Source organism: Scyliorhinus torazame, chromosome 13, assembly GCF_047496885.1.
Source record: "Scyliorhinus torazame isolate Kashiwa2021f chromosome 13, sScyTor2.1, whole genome shotgun sequence".
In the NCBI taxonomy this organism is placed as follows: Eukaryota; Metazoa; Chordata; class Chondrichthyes; order Carcharhiniformes; family Scyliorhinidae; genus Scyliorhinus; species Scyliorhinus torazame.
In genome coordinates, this window is record NC_092719.1 from 79,700,703 (window position 1) to 79,721,725 (window position 21,023).

The window sequence follows — 21,023 nt, forward strand, 5'->3', positions numbered from 1 at the left end:
CGGACTGGGCCCTGAGCCTGGAACTGGTGAACAGGAAACCCAATCCTTGACTTGGGTCCAAAATTAGCAGCCAGAAAACGTCAATTCAAAAAAGAAAATTAGAAAAAGTGATGAGAAGTTTTGATCTGATTTCTGATCAGGTACAAAGTACAAGGTCAACCTCCTTTCGGCCCTCGTCCTAAACGGGCATCTGGTTTTCACAGAAAGAAGCTATAGATAGCTAGGTTACCCCTACCTCATTGGATTTGAATGCTAATTCAACATTCCCTCTAATTTTATCTTGTTTTGTATGGCCTATTCATTCAAGTCTGCTGTCCGTTTAAATTCCTTTGCAAGGCTGCATATGTATCTTAAAGGGGAGTTCCTTGTGCATGGCCAGCGAGCCACCTTTCAGGTTGTTGCAGGGCCACATAGCTGTTCAGCTTAGAAGCAACATTGCTTACACCTGCCCCAAGCCAGAGTACCCCACCACCGGTCCAGGGGGAAGCCAAGGCAGTTTCCAAGGTAACACAAAGAAGAGGATCCTTCCCTTTTCCCTCTGCTTTGTGCCCATGAACTAAGGACTCCACGGCACACAGTGAAGGAAGTTTTCCTCAGTTTTCCAATATAATAAAGTCTAGGAAGGTCACAAGAGTGCGGCACTGTCAAACCCACGGCCATTCAGTTGAGACCTCAAGTCGAGGCCTTGTTTTCCTATCCCAGGAAGACCTAAAAGATCCTATAGGTATTCGAGGAAGAGCAGTTCCCCCTGCATCCTAGCCAATATTTATCCCTCGAGCAAGTATCACTATATCAGCTTTGCCGGTCATTACCATGTTTCTGCTTGTGGGATTTGCTGAGCGCAACTTAGCTGCCAGGTTTGCTCAATTTCAACAACTTCACTTCAAAAATAATTCATTTGTTGTAAAGCACGTTGGGAGCATCCTGAGGTTGAAAAAGCCATTGCATAAACCCAGTCTTTCCTCACATGTGGATATAAGGCACCACCAGGGCATGGATCGGAGGTGGGCAGGAGCTGGGGGCCAGTCTTCCTGCTCCAGCCCATCCTGGGAGGTGGGATGGCTTTAGCGTTGGGGTGTCGCAAGGCTACGTACCTACACAAGGCCGGTAGCCAATCCAGGTAATAATAATAATAATCTTTATTGTCACAAGTAGGCTTACATTAACACTGCAATGAAGTTACTGTGAAAAGCCCCTAGTCGCCACATTCCGGCACCTGTTCGGGTGCACAGAGGGAGAATTCAGAATGTCCAAATCACCTAACAGCACGTCTTTCGGGACTTGTGGGAATGGAGCCATCTAAAATGGCCACCTGCAAAGGACCATGGGAATTGTGGTCAGCTTGGACACAGACTCTGTGTATTGTGCAAAGAAGCCAGACCTGACTGAAACTTGTATCCATTAAGAGTCAATTACCATTTCCCCCAGGACAATAGAGTTTGAATCAAGGAGTTACAACAGTAGCAGACTAACTGGCGCCACTTCCCCTTATTTGGAAAGGCCTACGTTTCTATGACAATGGTAGCTAGGACCCGCCCAGCCACCGAGGTATCTGCCCCCTAATTGGCCAGGATCAATGAGGGTGATCAAAACCCTATTGATCTATTGGATCTGGAATTAGGACCGCCCCAAAGGGTGTGAAAGCCCAGGGGGATAAGAAGAACTGCAAACCAAGGGATCAGCCTCTTTTGGACCGGTCTTGTGTGCAACCAACTGTAGCATATCAACTAGCCAAGTTCTTCGCTACCTGAAGGATGAGCCCAGCCGAGACAAAGCTGAAGACTTCCAACCGACCCACGTGGACACAGATAACGGCCTTATCTCGCACAGAGCCGTTCACCACAAAGTTAAGTAAAGGTCATCTTAGTTATTAGGTCTAGTTTAGTGCGTAGTCTCGTGTATTATTGCATATAGTAATAAGTCTTGTGTCTTTGAACTAATATACTAGTTGTGTGGTCATTCGGTTAATATAAGAAACAGCTTGTGGTTCATATCAAAATATAGAAGTCAACAGGAGGTAACCGGAGCACCCGGAGGAAACCCACGCACACATGGGGAGAACGTGCAGACTGCACACAGGCAGTGACCCAAGCCGGGAATTGAACCTGGGACCATGGAGCTGTGAAGCAAGAGTGCTAACCACTGTGCTACCATGCGTAAGCTAACCACCCATGAAAAACCTATTGAAGGAGGTCAACTGGGATTTTCCAAGTTGGTCTCTGGTTCCCGCAGGTGGCAGGGACAGTTTCATTGCCTAGATAGAGGCAGCCCGCTGGCAGTAATCAGATGTGGGGGAGGGGTGATGCACTGCGCCAGTGAGGCCTTGAGGCCCTCCCGCCTGTCTGTCCCGGTGCAGCTGCAGCTCACCCAGGAGAGGGGGTCCACCCCCCACCCCCACAACCCCCCTCACAGGTATACCATGGTGGCCTGGTTGTAAAAAAACATTTTTTTTTAATTTAACCTTTTTTTAAAAAGCTGGAGAGCAAGCACCTCAACTTTGAATCATAGAATTTACAGTGCTGAAGGAGGCCATTCGGCCCATCGAGTCTGCACCGGACCTTACAAAGAGCACCCTACTTGAGCCCACATCTTGACCCTATCCCCGTAACTCCCCACTTAACCTTTCTGGACACCGAAGGGCAATTTAGCATGGCCAATCCACCTAACCTGCACATCTTTGGACTGTGGGAGGAAACCGGAGCACCCGGAGGAAACCCATGCAGACACTGGGAGAACGTGCAGACTCCGCACAGACAGTGACCCAGCCGGGAATAGAACCTGGGGCCCTGGAGCTGTGAACCAACTGTGCTAACCACTGTGCTGCCCACGCTCGCCCTCACTTAGCTGCCATGGCACCCAGCTGCTCCTTTCAAGATGAAAGAGCCTCTGATTGGCCCTCCCGCTTAGAGAGACTGCAGTCAGTCCTTAATTGGACAGCGAGACTGATTTCTGGTCAATTAACTGACCAACGGGGGGACAGATCAGTGAGTGACTATTTCAGAGACAGTGCGGGATTCTGATCTCTTTTTCGACCTGATGGTGGAGTGCAGAAGCCCACAGGGAAAATCCTGTCCGAGGTTTTGACATTTTAAATAAGAACCATTTGGACGAGACAATCCAACACTGACAAATATCCATCGGGAGGTTCATGAAATATAGAAGAAAATAAATGATGGGGATTGGTGCAGAGCAGGGAAACAGGTCAAAACTAAAGGTTCTGCCTGCTGAATACACCCTTTAGATCAGTACTGTAGAGAAGATAAGCTCAACACACATCAAAATAGGTAACAGATGGGTTCCGAGGAAGAATCATACGGACTCAAAATGTTTCTCTTCCCACAAACACTGCCAGACCTGCCGAGCGTTTTCAATGTTTTCTGTTTTTACTTCAGATTTCCAGCATCTGCAGTATTTTGCTTTTATTAAAATAAGGTCAATTGCATAATAACAAAACTGATGAGCAGCAGACGTTGTCAGGCTTTGGTCAGAACCATGCTCTAGCTGAGAATGAGGAATGGTTGCATGTTCGAAACGTGCGCTCCACCATACCCCCCAAGTCATGTGTCTATTGACTGGTCAAAAAGCTCAACGTAATTACTGTCAGCACGGGGTATTCTTTTACTGATGAACTGTGTAATCTTCCTACCTCTGCAGCCAAGTAGTTTCCCGTAGCCAGATGTTTGAACCTGAACAGGCTATTCCAGTGCCCCGCTCCACTCCGACACGGGTCATGGTGCACCACCTGCAAGAGAACTTGGCAATTAATCAAACAGACACCAGGATTCATTCCCAGTAAAACATGGAAAATGGAGAGGGACATGGAGAAATGAGACTGATCCACTTGGTTATTGAGTTTCGAGCAAGCTTCAATCTCTCATCAGCTATATTCATACTGTGGGTGCACAAGGGATTTGGGAATACACTGAAAACATGGTCAAAGAAAGTGTTACTCACATTCCAGAATTAATGGAAATGTGTCATCTTTTTATACTCAATGTGTTACAACAGTTTAAACTGGTACTTTGTATTGTTAGAAACAGTATTTGAGACAAGAACATGCAAAGACACACAGAGTTCGGGGGAAAGAGAGGTAAAGCTTTAAACATTACGGGGGAGACGTAGACAATGTCACTGGAGCAGGAATTCCGGTCTGGCCGATATGCGACTCCAGATCTACAACAATGTGGTTGACTCTTATCTGTGCAATTCATGCTGACCCAGCCAGCGACACCCACAAACCATGAATGAATATATTCTTTAAAACTTGACACGAGAAGCTCTACAGTGCAGAAGGAGGCCATTCAGCCCATCGAGCCTGCACCGACCATCTGAAAGAGCACCCTGTCTAGGTCCACTCCCCCACAACCCCACCTAACCGTTGGATACTAAGGGAAATTTAGCACGGCCAATCCACCTAACCTGCACATCTTTGGACTGTGGGAGGAAACCAGAGCACCCGGAGGAAACCCACACAGACACGGGGAGAACGTGCAGAGTCCACACAGACAGTCACCCAAACCAGAATTGAACCCGAGTCCCTGGAGCTGTGAAGCACCAGTGCTAACCACTGAGCCGCTGTGCCACCGTCAACTCGCACAAGGCAGGTCAAGTCATTAAAGACTCTTCAGGAAGAGGCGTGCCTCCATCTGAACACAATCTTTGTTTCTAACATGCAGGTTGCAGAAGAGGACAGGTAAACAGAGGTGGGAAAGGCCCGATCACTCGGGTAAGTTCAGTTATTGCATTTCTTGGGTTCCAGGGATATATGCACTTCGCCTCAGCCCTACCAAGCTTATCTGCACCCAATCAGACCCTTGTGATCCCCCCCCCCCCCACACGATGCCTGGTTCACCCCAACATCGACCCTCCCTCATGATGCACCTACCCCAGACTCCTCACCCCACACAGCACAGGCGTATCAAACATTCGCTCCTCAGCTATCCAAATGGCAACACATTGCTAACCTGTCCGTCTGTTAGGCAGGGAGTCTGAAGAAAACGTTTCAAAGACATTCTGCCATTAAATTCGGCAGGACCTGCAGGAAACCTGAACATCCAGGTTCCCATCTGAAAATCTCCCCCCTCTCCCCTGCCAATTAGCCCCACCCTCTTCCACATCCAAGTACATATCAGAGCCAGAAAGAAAAGCCTTCCGAGCCTGGGGCCAGGGCCGGCCCAGAGATGTTGACTCTGGTGGTATTTGGGGTGGGGGAATAACAGGGATTTGGTTGTTTTAGCCAACAGAAGGTCTGAACCATTTGAATGCTAGAGACCGTGTATTCACACAGTTCTCCTTTCTTTTGTCTAAGATCTGCTTTTTGTTCAGAATGATGAGAATAGTGTAGCTTTGTGAGGAGTGTTACAATTCATGCCGGGATATGGGAGTTGCCTTGGTTACAGGCACATTTCTGGAGCAATAGTAGCGGCCCCAACTTTCTTTCCGTCACACAGTTGACCAGGAGTCTCTCCCGCTCTTACTGCCAACCAGTGTTTGGCCGCGTTATGGAGACACTTTCCTTGATCATCAAGTCCTAGTGCGGGACATGAACCCAGAGCTTCTGGTTCAAAGACAGGGACACTAACCACTGCGCCACAAGCCCTCCACAGCACAATGGCTAGCACTGCTTCCTCACAGTGCCAGAGACCCAGGTTTGATTCCGGCCAGGGTGACTTGTGTGAATTTTGCACGTTCTCCCCATGTCTGCGTGGGTTTCCTCCGGGTGCTCCGGTTTCACTCCCACAGTCCAAAGATGTGCAGGTTAGGTGGATTGGCCTCGTTAAATTGCTCCTTAATGTTCAAAGGTGTGCAGGCTTGGTGGGGTTACGGGTATAGGGTCGAAGGGTCGGTTCAGACTCGATGGGCCGAATGGCTTCCTTCTGCACTGCAGGGATTCTATGACTTTTGTGGGTGCCTGTTAATGAAGGTAGATGCAGCCATCCATTTCCTTTTGGTTCAGTAGAAGGTCAAATAAGGACCGTCTCAGAATAAGGGGCTGAGGTGAGGAGGAATTTCTTCACTCAAGAGGGTGGTGAATTGTTAGAATTCTGTACTCCGGAAGCTCAGTCCTTTAGTATGGTCAAGACAGAAATCAAGAGGTCTCTGGATATTAATGACATCAAAGGTTATGGGGATAGCACAGGAAAGTGGTATTGAGGTTGATGATCAGCAATGAACTGGTCGAGTGGTGGAAACAGGCTCATTGGGCTGAATGGCCTACTCCTGCCACAAGTCTTGAGCAGCTGTATATTAATTTTGGCCTGAATTTTGCTGTGTTTTAAACTTTGTCCCAACACAGCAAAATTCAGGCCAAAATTAATATACAGCTGCTCAAGACTTTACTTAGCGAGATAGCAAGTGGCATCTTCATTATTCTGTATACCGAGGAAGGTAACTGAATGCGTGATTCTTTTTTTTTTTTTATTCGCTCAGAGGTTGAGGGCTTCGCTGGCATTTGTTGTCCATCCCTAATTGCCCTTGGAAAGGTGGCGATGAGCCCCTTTCTTGAGCTGCCGCTGTCCCCGAGGTTTAGGTACACCCATGGTGCTGTTAGTGACAGAGTTTCAGGATTTTGACCCCGTGACAGTGAAGCAACAGTCGATATATTTCCGAGTCTGGATGGTGAGTGGCTCGGAGATGGTGTTCCCATGTGTTTGTTCCCCTTGTCCTTCTAGGTGGTAGAAGTCGTGGGTTTGGAAGTTGCTGTCTTGTGAGCCTTAGGGAGTTCCTGCTGCGCATCTTGTTGCGGTACATATGGCTGCCACTGTGCGTCGGTGGTGGAGGGAGTGAATGAAGGTGAAGGATGGGATGCCAATCAGGCAGGCTGCTTTGCCTTGGATGGAATATTTTCTACTTTTTATGGTTTATTGAGCGCTGTTATTTACTCAAAATAATTAGCTAGTTTAGAATCCGCATCTCCTTCTGACCTAAGAGTTTGGTGCACCTTACTGAAAAGTGGAAAATCACACAATATATTCAAGCAGTCCATGTATAGAGAATGCAGTGTCTCAATCTGACCACTGGGTCTCATGTTGTGATGTGCATTGGAAGAGCTAGAGTGCATTACAGCTCACGAGGAGCAGAGTCTAACTGCAAATAGGGTGGTCAGTAAAACAAAACCGGTGTGTGTGTGTGTGTGTGTGTGTGTGTGTGTGTGTGAAAAACAAAACAAAAATCTGCTGTTGTGCGATAGGAAGCAAATCTCCAGTGAGGGAATGCTCTACTCATTCACGCCTCCCCCAAAAAGTACACAGACTTAAATCATTAGATTTAAAAGGAATTTCAACGACACACATCCTGCACAAGAGTCCCGGGTCCTACCTCAATTTCCCAGAGTGCTTTGGAACTTGTGGCGGAGGTCGCTGACTGCCGCAATGTGGTTCTCAGGAAGATGTGCTGCTGTTTCTTGTACTCATCACAAGTCAGGAACTTTTCTTGCTCCGCGTGGAAAAGCCTCACCACGTCACCCTGCAGATCAACAGCAGCAAGCGGGTTACATTACAACCGCTTTGACGCAACCCACGGAACACATCAGACCCAAAGCTAAAGGAAGGGAAATGAGAAAAAAAAGCACTGACCCCTTTCAGAACATCGTCACGATAGTCGCTATGCTTCATGAACAGCGCGATCTTCCAACTGGTGTTGCAATTCACAGCGTTCACCTGATATCAAAAAGGTCTGGTCAATTTTGTCATCTGCTCATCAACGGGAAACAGTTCACCAAATAGTTTGGGTCATTTTGACTTACCTCCTTGCAGCCTGGGTTGTCTAATAACTCGTGATTGCTAGCATGCAATGGCTGCCCAGCGTTGACTGGATTCAAGACCACTTTATCTCCCACAACGACCTGCGTGCAGGAAGAAAGGAAAAGCAGGTGACCGATACAGTTGGTATCCTCCATCCAAAATCTCCAACCATTTTTGTGATCATTGAGTCATAAGTTTACTGTTGATTAATGGTAAAGAACTTGAATCTTGCTGAAAAGAGAGGCACGCCAACAATTTTTTCCATCTCGCACTGATCTGGACAAACACAAGAATGCCAAATTTCAGAAGATCACAAAAACTTTAACTACAGGAAAAGTGGGTGCTGATTGGTTAGCCAGCCAACTTCAATAAAGTGTTCAAGCCTTGCACCTTTTCTGAATTAGTCGGGGGCTTGCGCAGCCGATAGCTCCCCTTTTCTTTCACCATGGCAACACCTCATCAAATCAGAGTCAACTTGCCAACCAATCAACACCTTTTTCTCCTGTAGTATAAATCATTGTGATCATTCTCTTGTTTGTCCTGGTGGGTACAAAATGAAAAGCTTTGAAACCGGTCTCTTATTTCAGCACTTTTACTGTTCCAATCCATGCATATAGAATTATACACCGAGTACAGTGCAGAAACAGGCCATTTGGCCCAACTGCTCCATGCTCGTGTTTATACTCTGCACAAACCATACTTTACCTGACCCAGTCAGCACTTCCTTCTATTACTTGCTCCCTCATTTACTTATCTAGTTTCCCATCAATGGATGCAGTTTCAGTCATTTCAGAGATGCATTTTACTCTGTGCAGAAATTAATTGTACCTTGCCACCTTTTGAAACCCGTGTTTTACAAAGTGAAATCGAAGGTACAACATGATTTGTCATGGGCATAAGTGATATATGTGTTATGCATGGTATGAAATGAAAATCGCTTATTGTCACAAGTAGGCTTCAATGAAGTTATTGTGAAAAGCCCCTAGTCGCCACATTCCGGCGCCTGTTCAGGGAGGCAACTTATATATTTTTTTTTAAGTTTCAGAGTTGCAAGCTGTGACCATAGAATTCCGGCAATGCAGAAGGAGGCCATTTGGCCCATTAAGTCTGCACCGACCCTCTGAAAGAGGACAGTGCTCAGGCTCACTCCCCATCCTATCCCCGCAATCCCACCTAATCTGCACATCTTTGGAAATCAAGAGACAATTTTTTTTAGCATGGCTAATCCATCTAACCTGCACATCTTTGGACTAGGAGGAAACCAGAGCAAAACCCATGCAGGCACAGGAAGAACATGCTAACTCTACACAGTCACCCAATGCCAGAATCAAACCCGGGTCCCCGGTGCTGTGCGGCAGCAGGGCTAACCACTGTGCCACCAAAAGCTATCCCCCCAGTCTTTTCTTAAATGCTAATAAAAATCTGTATTGACAGGTATTGAGTTACAGCCCAAAAACCCCGACTGATCTCTGCCGAAGACAGCTTCATACTAATTTCTTTAAAAATTTGAACACATTTCATTATGTTCAATTGCCATGTGCTCCCAACCAGGAATCTTGGTCAGAACTTTGCCAGCTTTCATGTCCTTTGAATGCCAACTCCTCGGCCTGTTTCGAATGTGAAATGGCAGCTGGTGAATGGAGGAAGGTGCAGACTGGTACAGAGAGAAGGCTGGCGGCGGCAGACGAGAGATGTTCCAAGGCTGTTGTTGCAACCGAGGGAGGAAGGACGGGCAGAGACCCAGGCTTCCAGCGCCTTGGGATATTTTATTATTCAAGCACTATATAAACCTGTTGCTTCTTCTTGGGACTCAGTGGTGCAATCCTATCCCCGCCTAAATCTGTAAGGAAGCCATTGGGGATTCCTGTGACACTGACCCCTATTCATGAAAGAGAACCCCACCAGCCCCCCCACTCTCCCTCCCTCCCCCCACCCCTCCCCAACCCACACCCAAAACCGGAAGCTTCATTGAGGGAATCGATGGGATCAGAGCAGGCAATCATTTTAGCTGCTTCTCTTCCCCAATCCCCTCCTGCCAATGGAGGAAGATTAAAATTGCACCTTTTGTTCCCTCACAGAAAATGTAAAGAAGTTGTCATAATTAATTACGCACTTGCCCACACACTGTCAGTGCTCCAGTGTGAGTGTCTCTGCTCCTTATCATGCTATTCATTTTGCTGACTAGTTCAGCCCACAGTTTTGTAAAGAAATAAATTGCATCATTCGTCTGCCTTGCACATCACACACCTATTAGCAACATTTGCAATCGTTTAACTTCAACAACAGTCTGGAGCTCTAATGATCTTCACATGGTGTTGATAGTTGGAGTGACCAAGGCTGTGTTGCCTTGACCACTCATTAAAAATCATTTGAATTTAATTCCACCTAACTTCTATTTTGTTTGACTTCAAGCCAACTTTTCGGACTTCAATTGTAACTAGATGGTGATCAAAGGCCTCTTACCAATTCATTACATCTTGACCACCATAATCAGCAGTAATTTATGGAATAGGCTGGGTATCTTTAAAGACCAGAGAACTTCCGAATAAGCAAAGATCAAGGTTCTAATTCACCTTCTAGCATAGGAACCAGGAGTAGGCCATTCAGCCCGTCGAGCATGTCCTGCCATGCAACATGATCATGGCTGATCAGACACTTCAATGCCTTTTACACCCTCCATCCCAATAACCCTTGACGTTATTGTTAATCAGAAATCTACCAATCTCTACCTTAAACATTCCAAATGACTGAGCTTCCACAGCCCTCTAGGAGAGAGAATTCCAAAGATTCTAAATCATCTGTGTAAAGAAATCTCTCCTCATCTCGGTCCTAAGTGGCATCTCCCTTATTTTGAAATTGTGTCCCCTGGTTCTAGACTCTCTGACCAAAGGAAACTTCTTTCCTGCATCTACCCTGTTTATTCCTCTAAGTATTTTGTAGGTTTCAAAGAGATCACCTCCCATTCTTCGAAACTCTGTAGAGAATGCAGGCTCAGTTTGCCCAATCTCTCTTCATAAGCCAGCCCTGCCGGGACTTCCGGTGACGGCGGGCGGGAGGCAGCCGCGCGTTGGAGGGCTCCCGGTCGGCAACGGCATTGTCGGGGGTTAATGCCCAGTCCTAGGGCCAGCAAAGGCAGTAAAAGTCGGGAGACAGCACAGAGGAGAAGAATGTCGAAGACCAGCAAAAAAAAAACGGCCGTGAAAAAAGCGGCTGAAAGTCCGTTGGGGAGTGGAAAGGTCACCGCGGGGTCAGTAAAGAAAATGGAGGCTGGAGCACCAGGGGAGGCCGCAGTGCTTACGGCTGAAGGAATAACTAAGGCGATGGCTGTGGAATTCGAAAAGCAGTTTGCGTAGTTTGCGAAATGCATGGAGACGGCGAGGAAGGAGATGAAGGAGGTTTTGAGTGCACTGGTGGAGGAGGCGATTTCCCCGGTGATGACGGCGGTGGCGAGCGCAGTGGCGGAGGTGCGAGAGCAAGGGGAGGCGCTGAAGGAAGTGGAGGAGACGTTATTGCAGCACGGTGATCAACTTGCCTCGATGGGGAAGGAGATGCGGAAGGTGATGGTCATTCACAAGGATCTGCAAGGAAAAATGGAAGACCTGGAAAACAGATCCAGGCGACAGAATTTGAGGATTGTGGGGCTGCCCGTAGGAGTTGAAGGACCGAAGCCGACTGAGTATTATGCCGCAATGCTGGCAAAACTATTGGGGGAGGGGGAGGGTCCCTCCCGATATGAACTGGATCGGACTCATCGGTCGTGGAGGCCTGTACCAAAGGCGAGTGAGCCACCAAGGGCAGTGACTCTGTGCTTCCGTAGGTACAATGTGAAGGAGAAGGTCCTGAGCTGGGCCAAGCAGAAGCGGGTGGTGCAGTGAGCTGGAGCTGGTATACGTGTATAGCAGGACTTTACGGTAGAGCTGGCGAGGAGGCGGGCTGCCTTCAACCAGGTGAAGAGGGCACTGTACATTAGCAAAGTGCAGTGCGGCATTGTATATCCAGCGAAGCTGAGGGTGACTTATAAGCTCAGGGACTTTTATTTTGGAACGGCAGAAGCAGCGGAGGAGTTTGCGAAGGCAGAAGGACTGTGGCAGAACTGACAAATAGAGAACTGGCCATGTGCCGATGTAACCTCATGACTGTATTTTCTTCTTTTTTGTTTCACTGCGCGCGGGTGTATGGGCTAAAGGAGCCAATGTTGTATATATTTGGACACGGGAAGTGATGGGACTTTCACTCGAAATGAGGGCTCTTTGGGGTGTAGGTGGATATGCGGGGTTTGTGTGCTTAAAGGGGATCTCTGGGAAAGGGACCCGGGCGGGGGCCTCCACGCTGGCTGGTTTAAGCCGGCCAGTGAACGGGAGTGAGGTGGGGGGAGGGGCTGCGGCCATCGGAGCCTGGCAGAACAGGGTCCGAGTGGTCTAGCCGGGGTGGAAAGTTGGGGGGGGGAAGGAACCGAGATTGGGAGGAGGAGTTTTACAAGAGGCAGTGGACGGGAGGAGCTGGAGACTTTGGGGGGGGGGGGGGGGGTGTACAACTCTTGGGTATCATGTACGGTACTCTTTCAGAGGCTGGATGGCGTTGAGTGTGGGGGGTGGGGGGGGGGTGGACTCTATAGGTAAATGGTGACCATGGGCGGTCCCGGACTCCTTTTTCTTTTTCTCTTTTGTTTTTTGTTTCCACCGTGGGAGGGTTCGGTTTATTGGATGCATATATTGACAGGTGGGCCGTTGTTTGGGGTGGTGGGAGGATGGGATCATTGGTATTGTTAAGGGGATTGATTTTGTATTTGTTACCATTTACTGTTTGTGGGTGGGGTGTAAATTATTGAAGGAAAATGTGAAAATGTAGAATTAAAAAAATATTTTTTAAAAATAAGACAGCTCTGCCATCTCTGGAACATGTCTGGTGAAACTTCCTTGCACTTTCTCTATGGAAATAATAACCTTTGAGGTAAGGGGACCAAAACTGCACACAGTACTACTCCACTCCTGGTGGTCACCTAACATGTGAAGAGGCCTCGTACCTCCACCAGACTGTGTTAACACAGGATTATTACAATTATGCAGCTCTGCCCCGAACGTTGTCCTGCCCCCCCCCACCCCCGTAACTACAAAACTGAAAAAATAAATTGTTTTATTCAGAGCTTCCATCCAAAAACCAGCTCTGAAAACTCTGCTCAAATTTTGACAGCTGTGACAGATCGCACTAAGCAGTTGAGATGATGCACAACATACTAAAACAATTAACAACATTCTGAAAAAATGTCAATTCTCCCGAACGCCCGATGTTGAGGGATCCTTCAAAACATTCCAGGATTTGGATCCTGCTCTGCATTTAGGCCAAAACCTAACTGATTCTGCCTTGGGCCATTTATTACCTCGTCCAACCTTCAGTGGCAGAGATAATAATGGAGGTGCTGACTAATCATTGTAGTCAATTTCTATCAATTTATCTGCAAAAGATCCAGACATGAGGTATGGAAAACTTCCAGTGTGGGGGAGCTTTGCAAACCCCAAGCCCTTTTTTCTTTTCCCTCGGTGTTGTCCTCACGATATATTACATCACAAATTAATTACAAACTACATCTCCCAATATATTATTTTACCTCTCACTAACACCAAACTGTAATAGAGGTAGGCATTAAAAATAGTAGAAATGAAACCCGTGTTCTAATTCACGCACCTCAATAATTAGCAGCACAATAATCCACGTGGTTTAATTGGAAAGCCCATTTAAAATGAACACCTAACTGCAGTACCAGTGACACCTGTAGGTGATGCTATAATAGGGTTTTCAATGTTAAATGTCACATCATGTTACTTGTTATAGGAATCAATTCCAGTTAATTTGAGTTGAACATTTTAATCTGCGGGCTCATATTATTTAGCGTTGCTGTGGAATATCCTGGATTTTGGTCAGACTGTCAATCTGTTGGTATAGGTAAGTAAAGCTATATTACCTTCACTGTAAAATGCAAACTTTCTTGAACATTATTTTCACTCCTCGACTATTTCCAATCTCATCCCCGGTCACCTCCAAACATCTACCCCCTTGGTCAGATATAACTCTCATCTGAACCCCCTCCAATCCCCAGGGCTCTCACTGCCACTCCAAAAACTTTCCTTTGCAATAGGCATTGCACAGCTCGCGAAGGCCCAATTGTCTTCCTCTGACATATCATTTTTCCACCCATCCCACCCTTTTCCCCCTCCCGCGCCCCCTGCCCCCGACAACCACTATGGTTTCAGGAAACCTTCCCTCCCCCCGTGCTGATTAACGCTCCAGACACTGCCCCCCAATGAAGCAACATCTCATCAACCTCTTTCCCCTCTACCATCGAGCAGGCCTTTGCCTGCCTGTTTCTGCAAACACTACCCAGTTGTCCTCCCCCACACACAGACTCAAAAAAAAATTTCTGCTTTACACCCACCCCCCAACATGGATCAACATTGTTCCAGCTAAAACCCCATCTGTTCTACTTGAACTCCTCCTCCTGCCCCTCCACGTCCCTACTCCTCCCTCCCTCTTCCCCTCCCAACGTTCTTCTCTTCTTTCTCATCCTCTGTCTGCAAGCCCTGTCCCCATTCTCCCCTCCCTTTCTGTTCCCCAATTTCTTCAGTTTGACTGCCCCAGCCTGTCGCCTATGTCCCCTCCCAGCTCCCTGTTCTCTCCCTCTCCTCCGTGCTTCTCCTCTTTGCCCCGCCATTCAGCTCCACCTCTGGGTCAAGTTATTCACTCCAATATCCTCCCACCCTGTCTACCTTAACTATTATACTTGGGCCTTGACTCCCTGAGAGCTACAAACAGAGGACATGGACTAGTGTATTAAGTCTGAAGGTCAGTAACACATTACAAATCCATGTTTCTACATCCCTGGCACACAATAACAATGGACCGATTCTGAACAAGTGGGTGGAACCGTGTCAATCGCAATCTTTCAAGACTGGCCGCAGTTTTTAAACAGTGCTACCAAGGTACTTATTTTGATTTATTGAACTGCTTGATGTGCACAAGATGAGTAATCACGGGTTGCAGCTGTTCTTCGTGGCATGTTTTCCAGAAATATTAAAACTGTAAATACATTCATCGCATTGCTACATTCAAGTGTCCCATGAAGGACCAACATGTTCTTTTAATCAGTGGGGTGGGTGCAAGGCTGTTTGTTGAACTTGGCAAGCCTCTGTCCATTACTCAGTGTCCGTAATGACCCACTCACAATATCCAGGAGTTCTGCTTCAGTCAGTACAGGTCCAGTGCGCTGAAGTTGATTAAACAGCGCAGCGGCTTCACATGGGAACGCAATGCAGCAGCTGTGAAGATCAACATTGCCTCAGAAAGGAAGTTGGACCCTGGCAGTTGGACCCTGGCAGTAAACTTGTGGCAAATGCAACTCCCTTCAAAATTCCACAGAAAACAACCCAAAAGTGGGAGTGATATCGAATAGTGCCAAGAACAACTTTGTGCCTCGAGAGATAATGTCTGGATGACTCATTCAAATTAGCACGATCAAGAACGTACAGTGAATCATTATTTGTCAGTTTTTAAGCTGGCTGCTTCAATTAGGGCTACGGTCGCTCTCGAGGTTCTGGTACCGAAGTAGATGCTGTGTATTTGGATTTGAACAGAAGTGGAGAGTTGGGACAAATGGGTCATTTTCAGGTTGGCAAACTGTGACGAGTAAGGTACAGCAGGCATCAAGTGCTGGGGCCTCAACTATTTACAATCTATATTATTGAATTGGATGAAGGGACTAAGTGAATTATGGCCAAATTTGTGGATAGTACACAGGGGGGTAAGGAAGTTGCGAGATGGACAAAAAGTGTCTGCAAAGGACTATAGCTAGGTTAAGAGAATGGGCAAAAATATGGCAGATGGAGTATAATGTGGAGCGATGTGAGTTTCTCCACTTGGGCAGCAATATAAAAAAGCAGAATATTATGCAACTGGAGAGAGGCTGCAAAAGCCATGGTATAGAGGGATCTGGGAGTCCTTGTGCATGAATCACAAATATATTAGCATGCAAGTGCAGCAAGGACAACTATATAAGGCATTGGTGAGACCATACCTAGAGCAGAGTACAGTGTAAATTTTTGGTCTCCTTGCTTAAGGAGCAACATATTTGCACTGAAGACAGTTCAGAGAAGGGTCACAAGGTGATTCTTGGGATGAAGGGGGTTTGACTTATGAGGAAAGGTTGAGCAGGTTGGGTTAGAAGAATGAGAGGTGATCTAATTGAAACATATGAGATTCTGAGGGGACTTGACAGGGTCAATGCCGAGGATATTTCCTCTTTTGAGGGGATCTAGACCTACAGGGCACAGTTTAAAAATAAGGGGTCTCCCATTTAAGATGGAGATGAGGAGAAATTTGTTCTCTCAGAGGGCCGTCAGTCTTTGGAATTCTCTTCCCCACACAGCGGTGGAGGCAGAGTCATTGGGCTGGATTCTCCGCCGGTGGGATGCTCCATTTTGCCGGCAGCCCGGTGGTTTCCCGACGGAGTGGGGTTGCTCCACAATGGCAAACCCCATTGACCGGCCAGCGTAACAGAGCATCCTGTCGGCGTGGTGAAATAGAAACGTGGCGTGGCGGAGAATCAAGCCCATTGGATATGTTAAAGGCCAAGTTAGACATATTTATCTACAAGAGAGCGAAGGGTTATGGAGGTGGCGGTTGTGTTGGCGGGGGCTGTAGGGCAGGCAGGAAAATGGAGTTACGGTCACAAACAGATCAGCCGTGATCATATTGAATGGCGGAGTGGGTGCAAGGAACCTAATGGCCTACTCCTGCCCCTAATTCTTGTGTTATTATGATCTGTTAACCAGTAACCTAGAGGTCATGAGTTCAAATGCTGCCATGTCACCTTGTGAAATTAAATGTAATTAATCTGGTGCATTGTGGGATTAATCTGAAAGACTAACCGCGGGAAACTGCCAGATTATCCTCAGGACCCAAGTGGTTCACCAATGTTCTTCAGGAAACGTTACAGTCACCCCAACGAGCCCTGAACTACATGTGACTCACAATCATTCATGTGATATAGGATTAACATGTCTCCGAGATTAAAAATACTTCCTTGCCTGCTTCACCCGGAACACAAGAGAAAAAAAACGTAATAAATTGTTGGGTTAAAGGTCATGGAGCAAAGGGGCTTAAATGGAATCATGCAAACCAACCATGATCTAATTGAATTAGGAGTGGGGCTGAATGCTCTCCTCCTGTGTCTACTGCTCCAGGTCTGAGAGTTCTAAGGTGAGGCGCCATTGGCATAAATGTTATTTTCAACTAATCCACTTGTATGTTACACAGTGTTGACCACTGCATTTTATTCAGACTTACATTGTCACCTTCACTCCTGAGCTTCCAAAAAGGTTGAATGTAGAACCAGGAACCTTCATTTCCAGAAATGTCCAAGGAAACCCTCATTGCGTTTTTTTCCAGGAGAGCTGGGAGTCTCTTGTTGACAGTGAGGTACTTGTTGCTTTTAATGTGCAGTAACTACAGTCAAAATGGCACAAAGACATCAAACAATGAACCATTTCTTTTGTCCAAAGACAGATTATTTACATATTCTTTATTCTCGATTTTGCCAATTCTGCCCTTTTCTATACCCCATTCATCCACCACTGGCGACCATGCCTTCAGCTGCCTCGGCTTCCAGCTCTGTAATTCCCTTCCTAAACCTCCCTACCACTCCACCAGTCTCTCATCCGTAAAACCTACTTTTTGGACAAAGTTTCTAATTGTCCCTTCTTTGACTCAGTGTTCATTGATGTCTGCCGATGCCTCTGTTCTAAATCACAATATTGAGGAGCATCACACAGGAATTTAATCTGGAACCTAGTGAAGATGGTGGACTGGCTTCAGTGAATCTGGAGGGGAGCTCCTAGTCACCGAATACCCAGCCTCTTACCCAGGACTTGTAGCCACCATGTCGATGTGGCTGGTTTAATCAAACGTTTATCAGTGGTGATTTTAATAAGGATACAGGGAGTCCTCACCCAGTAAAATAAAGAACTTTGAATTATTTACAATATATACACTTCCCGGTAGATCCCTCTCCGGTCAGTGCCTTACTGGCCGACCTTTTATACAATGCTAAATGAAGTTCCGCTGCCTCGCAGCTCGTACTCCGTGAGAACCACGTGGAAGATAACCATTCCCACCCCATAAATCCCGTGCGGGATATTACAATGAGGGTAATTCAGCAATGGTTCGTGGTCAGGGTGGATGGTGGGCGGGCTTCCGCTTGCACAAAATGGCTATTACCGGTCTCTTGTGAGCCTTAAACCCAGATGTCATCCAACCCTCGCTACAGGCTGGCACGGGGAGCTTCATCATCTGAAGAGTTGTGAATGGAATGGAAAAACCACAAAATTGTCAGCCATTTTGACACATCCCCTTGACCTATAACACAGGGATGATCGTCAATGGAGCAGCTGAAGACAGCTGGGCCCGGGAAGTTACCGGAGCCAATTGTCATAATATCCACGCATGTATATAATGAGATGCAGACAGGCAGTGATTGACACACAGGATGACCAGTAAGCACACAACACAGTGCAGCCAATCACCAGACTGGACACCACCACTATAAAGCCAGAGGGCACTAGGTTTCCCGCTCTCTCGGGACCCAGCCACTGAGACAGTCAAAGTCCACGAGCTAGCAAGTGCAAACACCATGCGGTAGCTAGTAAGTCTGGTCAGGCTACTACAAGATCTCCAGTCAGTTCAGTATAGTGTCGACCCACAGTCAAATATGTATGTTAGTTCTATCGTTCAATAAAACCCGTGTTGGATCTTCTACAGTGTTAGAGGTCTGTTTCTCGCATCGCTACATTAAGTGCAGTCCACACCGAACCGACCTGCCTAACACATCACCAATGAGTCACAAAGCCAATGAGTAACAGTTCTCTCACCTGAATGACATTGCTGTATTTCACAACTTCACCGAGCAGTTTCTTGTTCTCAATTTCATTCTGTTTCTGTTCCAGTTCAGCTGCTTGCTGTAAAACACATTGTCATTTTCAAACTTACCCTCACCTTCACACACTCTTGAAAACAGGGTTTGTGAAAATCTTGCAGTGCAGTGGGTCTTTCCACATAGCCCTGCAATTCTTTCCTTCTCAAGCATTTATCAATTCAGGCAGTGCACTCTAGATCATTCTACTGTTTACCAATATCAATCCTTTGGACAAATGCATCAACTTACTGCAGCACTGACTATTAATCTGGAATTAAAAGTTTAATGATGACCATGAAACCATTGTCAATTTCATGAAAACCCATCTGGCTCACTAATCTCCTTTAGGAAATCTGTCATCCTTACCTGGTCTGGCCTACATGTGGCTCCAGACCCACAGCAATGTGGTTAACTCTTAACTACCCTCTGAAACGGCGAGCAAGCCTCTAAGTTCAAGGGCAATTAGGGATGGACAAGAAATGCTGGCTTAGCCAGCGATGCCCACGCCCCATAAAGGAAAAAAACCCCAGCTGTACCTCATCACCATGTCTCTCGATTCCTACACTGTGGCCAAAGGACATTAGTGAATCAGGGTTGGTTTTATGTCACTCGATGATAGTTCCTTGGTCGTCATTACTGAAACGTTACATTCCACATTTATCGACAGAATTCAAATTAACCTGCTGCTGTCATGGGATTTGAACCCATGTTCACAGAGTATTAGCCTGGGCCACTGGATTATTCATCCAGTGACATTACCGCTGCACCACCATCTCCCCAAATAGTGGCATAGCATAGTAGCTATGAGCATGGGGATCAATTGAGGGGGCGGGCACGAATCGACATTAAGTTGATAGACAGCCATCAGAATGAGTTGGCATGGATTGGCATGGCGAGCGTGTGGGGTTGTGAGGGCTTCTTCTGTTTCCTTGGTTTTATCGTAAATGCGACAAATAAGGAGGCACGCCCCTTTTAAAAACAGTGCGCCTCCTCGGCCTGGAGCCACCTGTGGCCGGTTCGGAACCCATTCAGGAGTTGGCAGGCTCGACTTCTGTTAGTAACTAATCAAAGAACCAGGGCACTTCCCTCGAGTTGGCTTTGCAGAGTCAGGAATATTGAAAACCAGGGAGCAGAAATTTAGCCTCAAAATAGACCAATCGGAAACGGCCGACAGCTCAGTCACCAGGTTTTAAAAAAAAAAAAAATGTAAACCAGTGGGAAAACAGCACACAGAAAAAATGATGAGGTTGGTGTGGGTAAAAGGCATTGACGTGTCCAATCAGCCATGATCCTATTGAATGGTAGAGCAGGCTCGACAGGCTGAATGGCGTACTCATGTTCCCACATTCCTTTACACCAGTGAAACGCAAAGGGTACCTGTAACTTCCCCAACAATGCAGCTTCAGTATTCCCTTGCTTCGACTGTTTTGCTTTCCAGAATTGTTTCTGTGCCGAATACCGGTTCATGGGACACACCTTGAAAAGGCAGTCTTGGATTTGAAAAGAAGATAAAAAAAGAGAAAGCAGATTACAAACTCAGAAATTCTAAAAGTCTTGCTTTGAACGTTACATTGTTACTTTCAAACGGAACAGTCTGGTGAGAGCCTCTCGCTGCTATTTACAAAACAATTCCAAGGACCAGACCTTCAGGGGAGGGGCATTTACCCCCCTTTTTGATTTAAATATAGGAAGATGATTTTCCACTCCCTCTCAACGCCATTTCCCAGCTAACATTGAACCCAGTTTGTTGTTGCATCTTAGCTACAATGCACAGGTCACATTTATGGTCATAGCGTTGTAAACACGGCATGAGCACCCAGAAACCTAAGTAACACAGACTCTCATTGTGCTGAGTTTAGTGTTTTCCCACCCAAGGATGTAAATTAAGCAACATTGTGTCATCCACTGTTACACAAATGGAGCAAATAATTTCACTGGAATTCAATATGAATGCTCATGTTGGGATGTGCTTTGAATCCACACCCTTCGTTCCTGACCACATCTATCCCAATAAAACCAAACGTGCCTGGGCCGCTATAAGTTAAACAGGTCTGTCATGATATGCAGACATGCACATAATGAGATACAAGCAGACAGCTAATGAATACAGAGAACAGGACATAACCAATCAGCAGGCAGAACACTTGGGGGTGGTTTCCCACTATAAAAGGCATGAGGCTTTCACACTCTGCCTCGTTCCACTGGGGACATCTACAGTGTGAGTCAGGGTGTACATATCATATAACTCCTACAGTACGTGGCTAAGAGCTAGTCTGGTTCAGTCAGACAGATTAATCACACTAGGTTAGCAGAGAGTCGAA

General features: G+C 46.7%; 1 protein-coding gene and 1 non-coding gene across 5 annotated transcripts in view; one reads left to right on the plus strand and one right to left on the minus strand.

Moving 5' to 3' along the window:
- The window catches only part of itpr2 (inositol 1,4,5-trisphosphate receptor, type 2), a 333,090-nt gene that overhangs the window by 206,390 nt on the left and 105,677 nt on the right, over positions 1 to 21,023 (minus strand). For 3 of the 4 annotated variants that reach the window (XM_072471852.1, XM_072471851.1, XM_072471850.1), the window contains exons 3-9: positions 20,080 to 20,192; positions 18,659 to 18,745; positions 17,079 to 17,237; positions 7,745 to 7,843; positions 7,575 to 7,658; positions 7,318 to 7,464; positions 3,647 to 3,742 (exon numbers count right to left, since the gene is read on the minus strand). In XM_072471852.1, the coding sequence (XP_072327953.1) occupies positions 3,647 to 3,742; positions 7,318 to 7,464; positions 7,575 to 7,658; positions 7,745 to 7,843; positions 17,079 to 17,237; positions 18,659 to 18,745; positions 20,080 to 20,192 (785 nt within the window). Of the gene's footprint in view, positions 1 to 3,646; positions 3,743 to 7,317; positions 7,465 to 7,574; positions 7,659 to 7,744; positions 7,844 to 17,078; positions 17,238 to 18,658; positions 18,746 to 20,079; positions 20,193 to 20,346; positions 20,460 to 21,023 lie in introns of those variants that run through there. The other variant, XM_072471853.1, reaches the window with a different exon arrangement.
- LOC140388674 (small nucleolar RNA SNORA68) lies at positions 8,537 to 8,625 on the plus strand. The gene has a single exon (XR_011934245.1). It is a non-coding gene; the product is annotated as a small nucleolar RNA SNORA68 (small nucleolar RNA).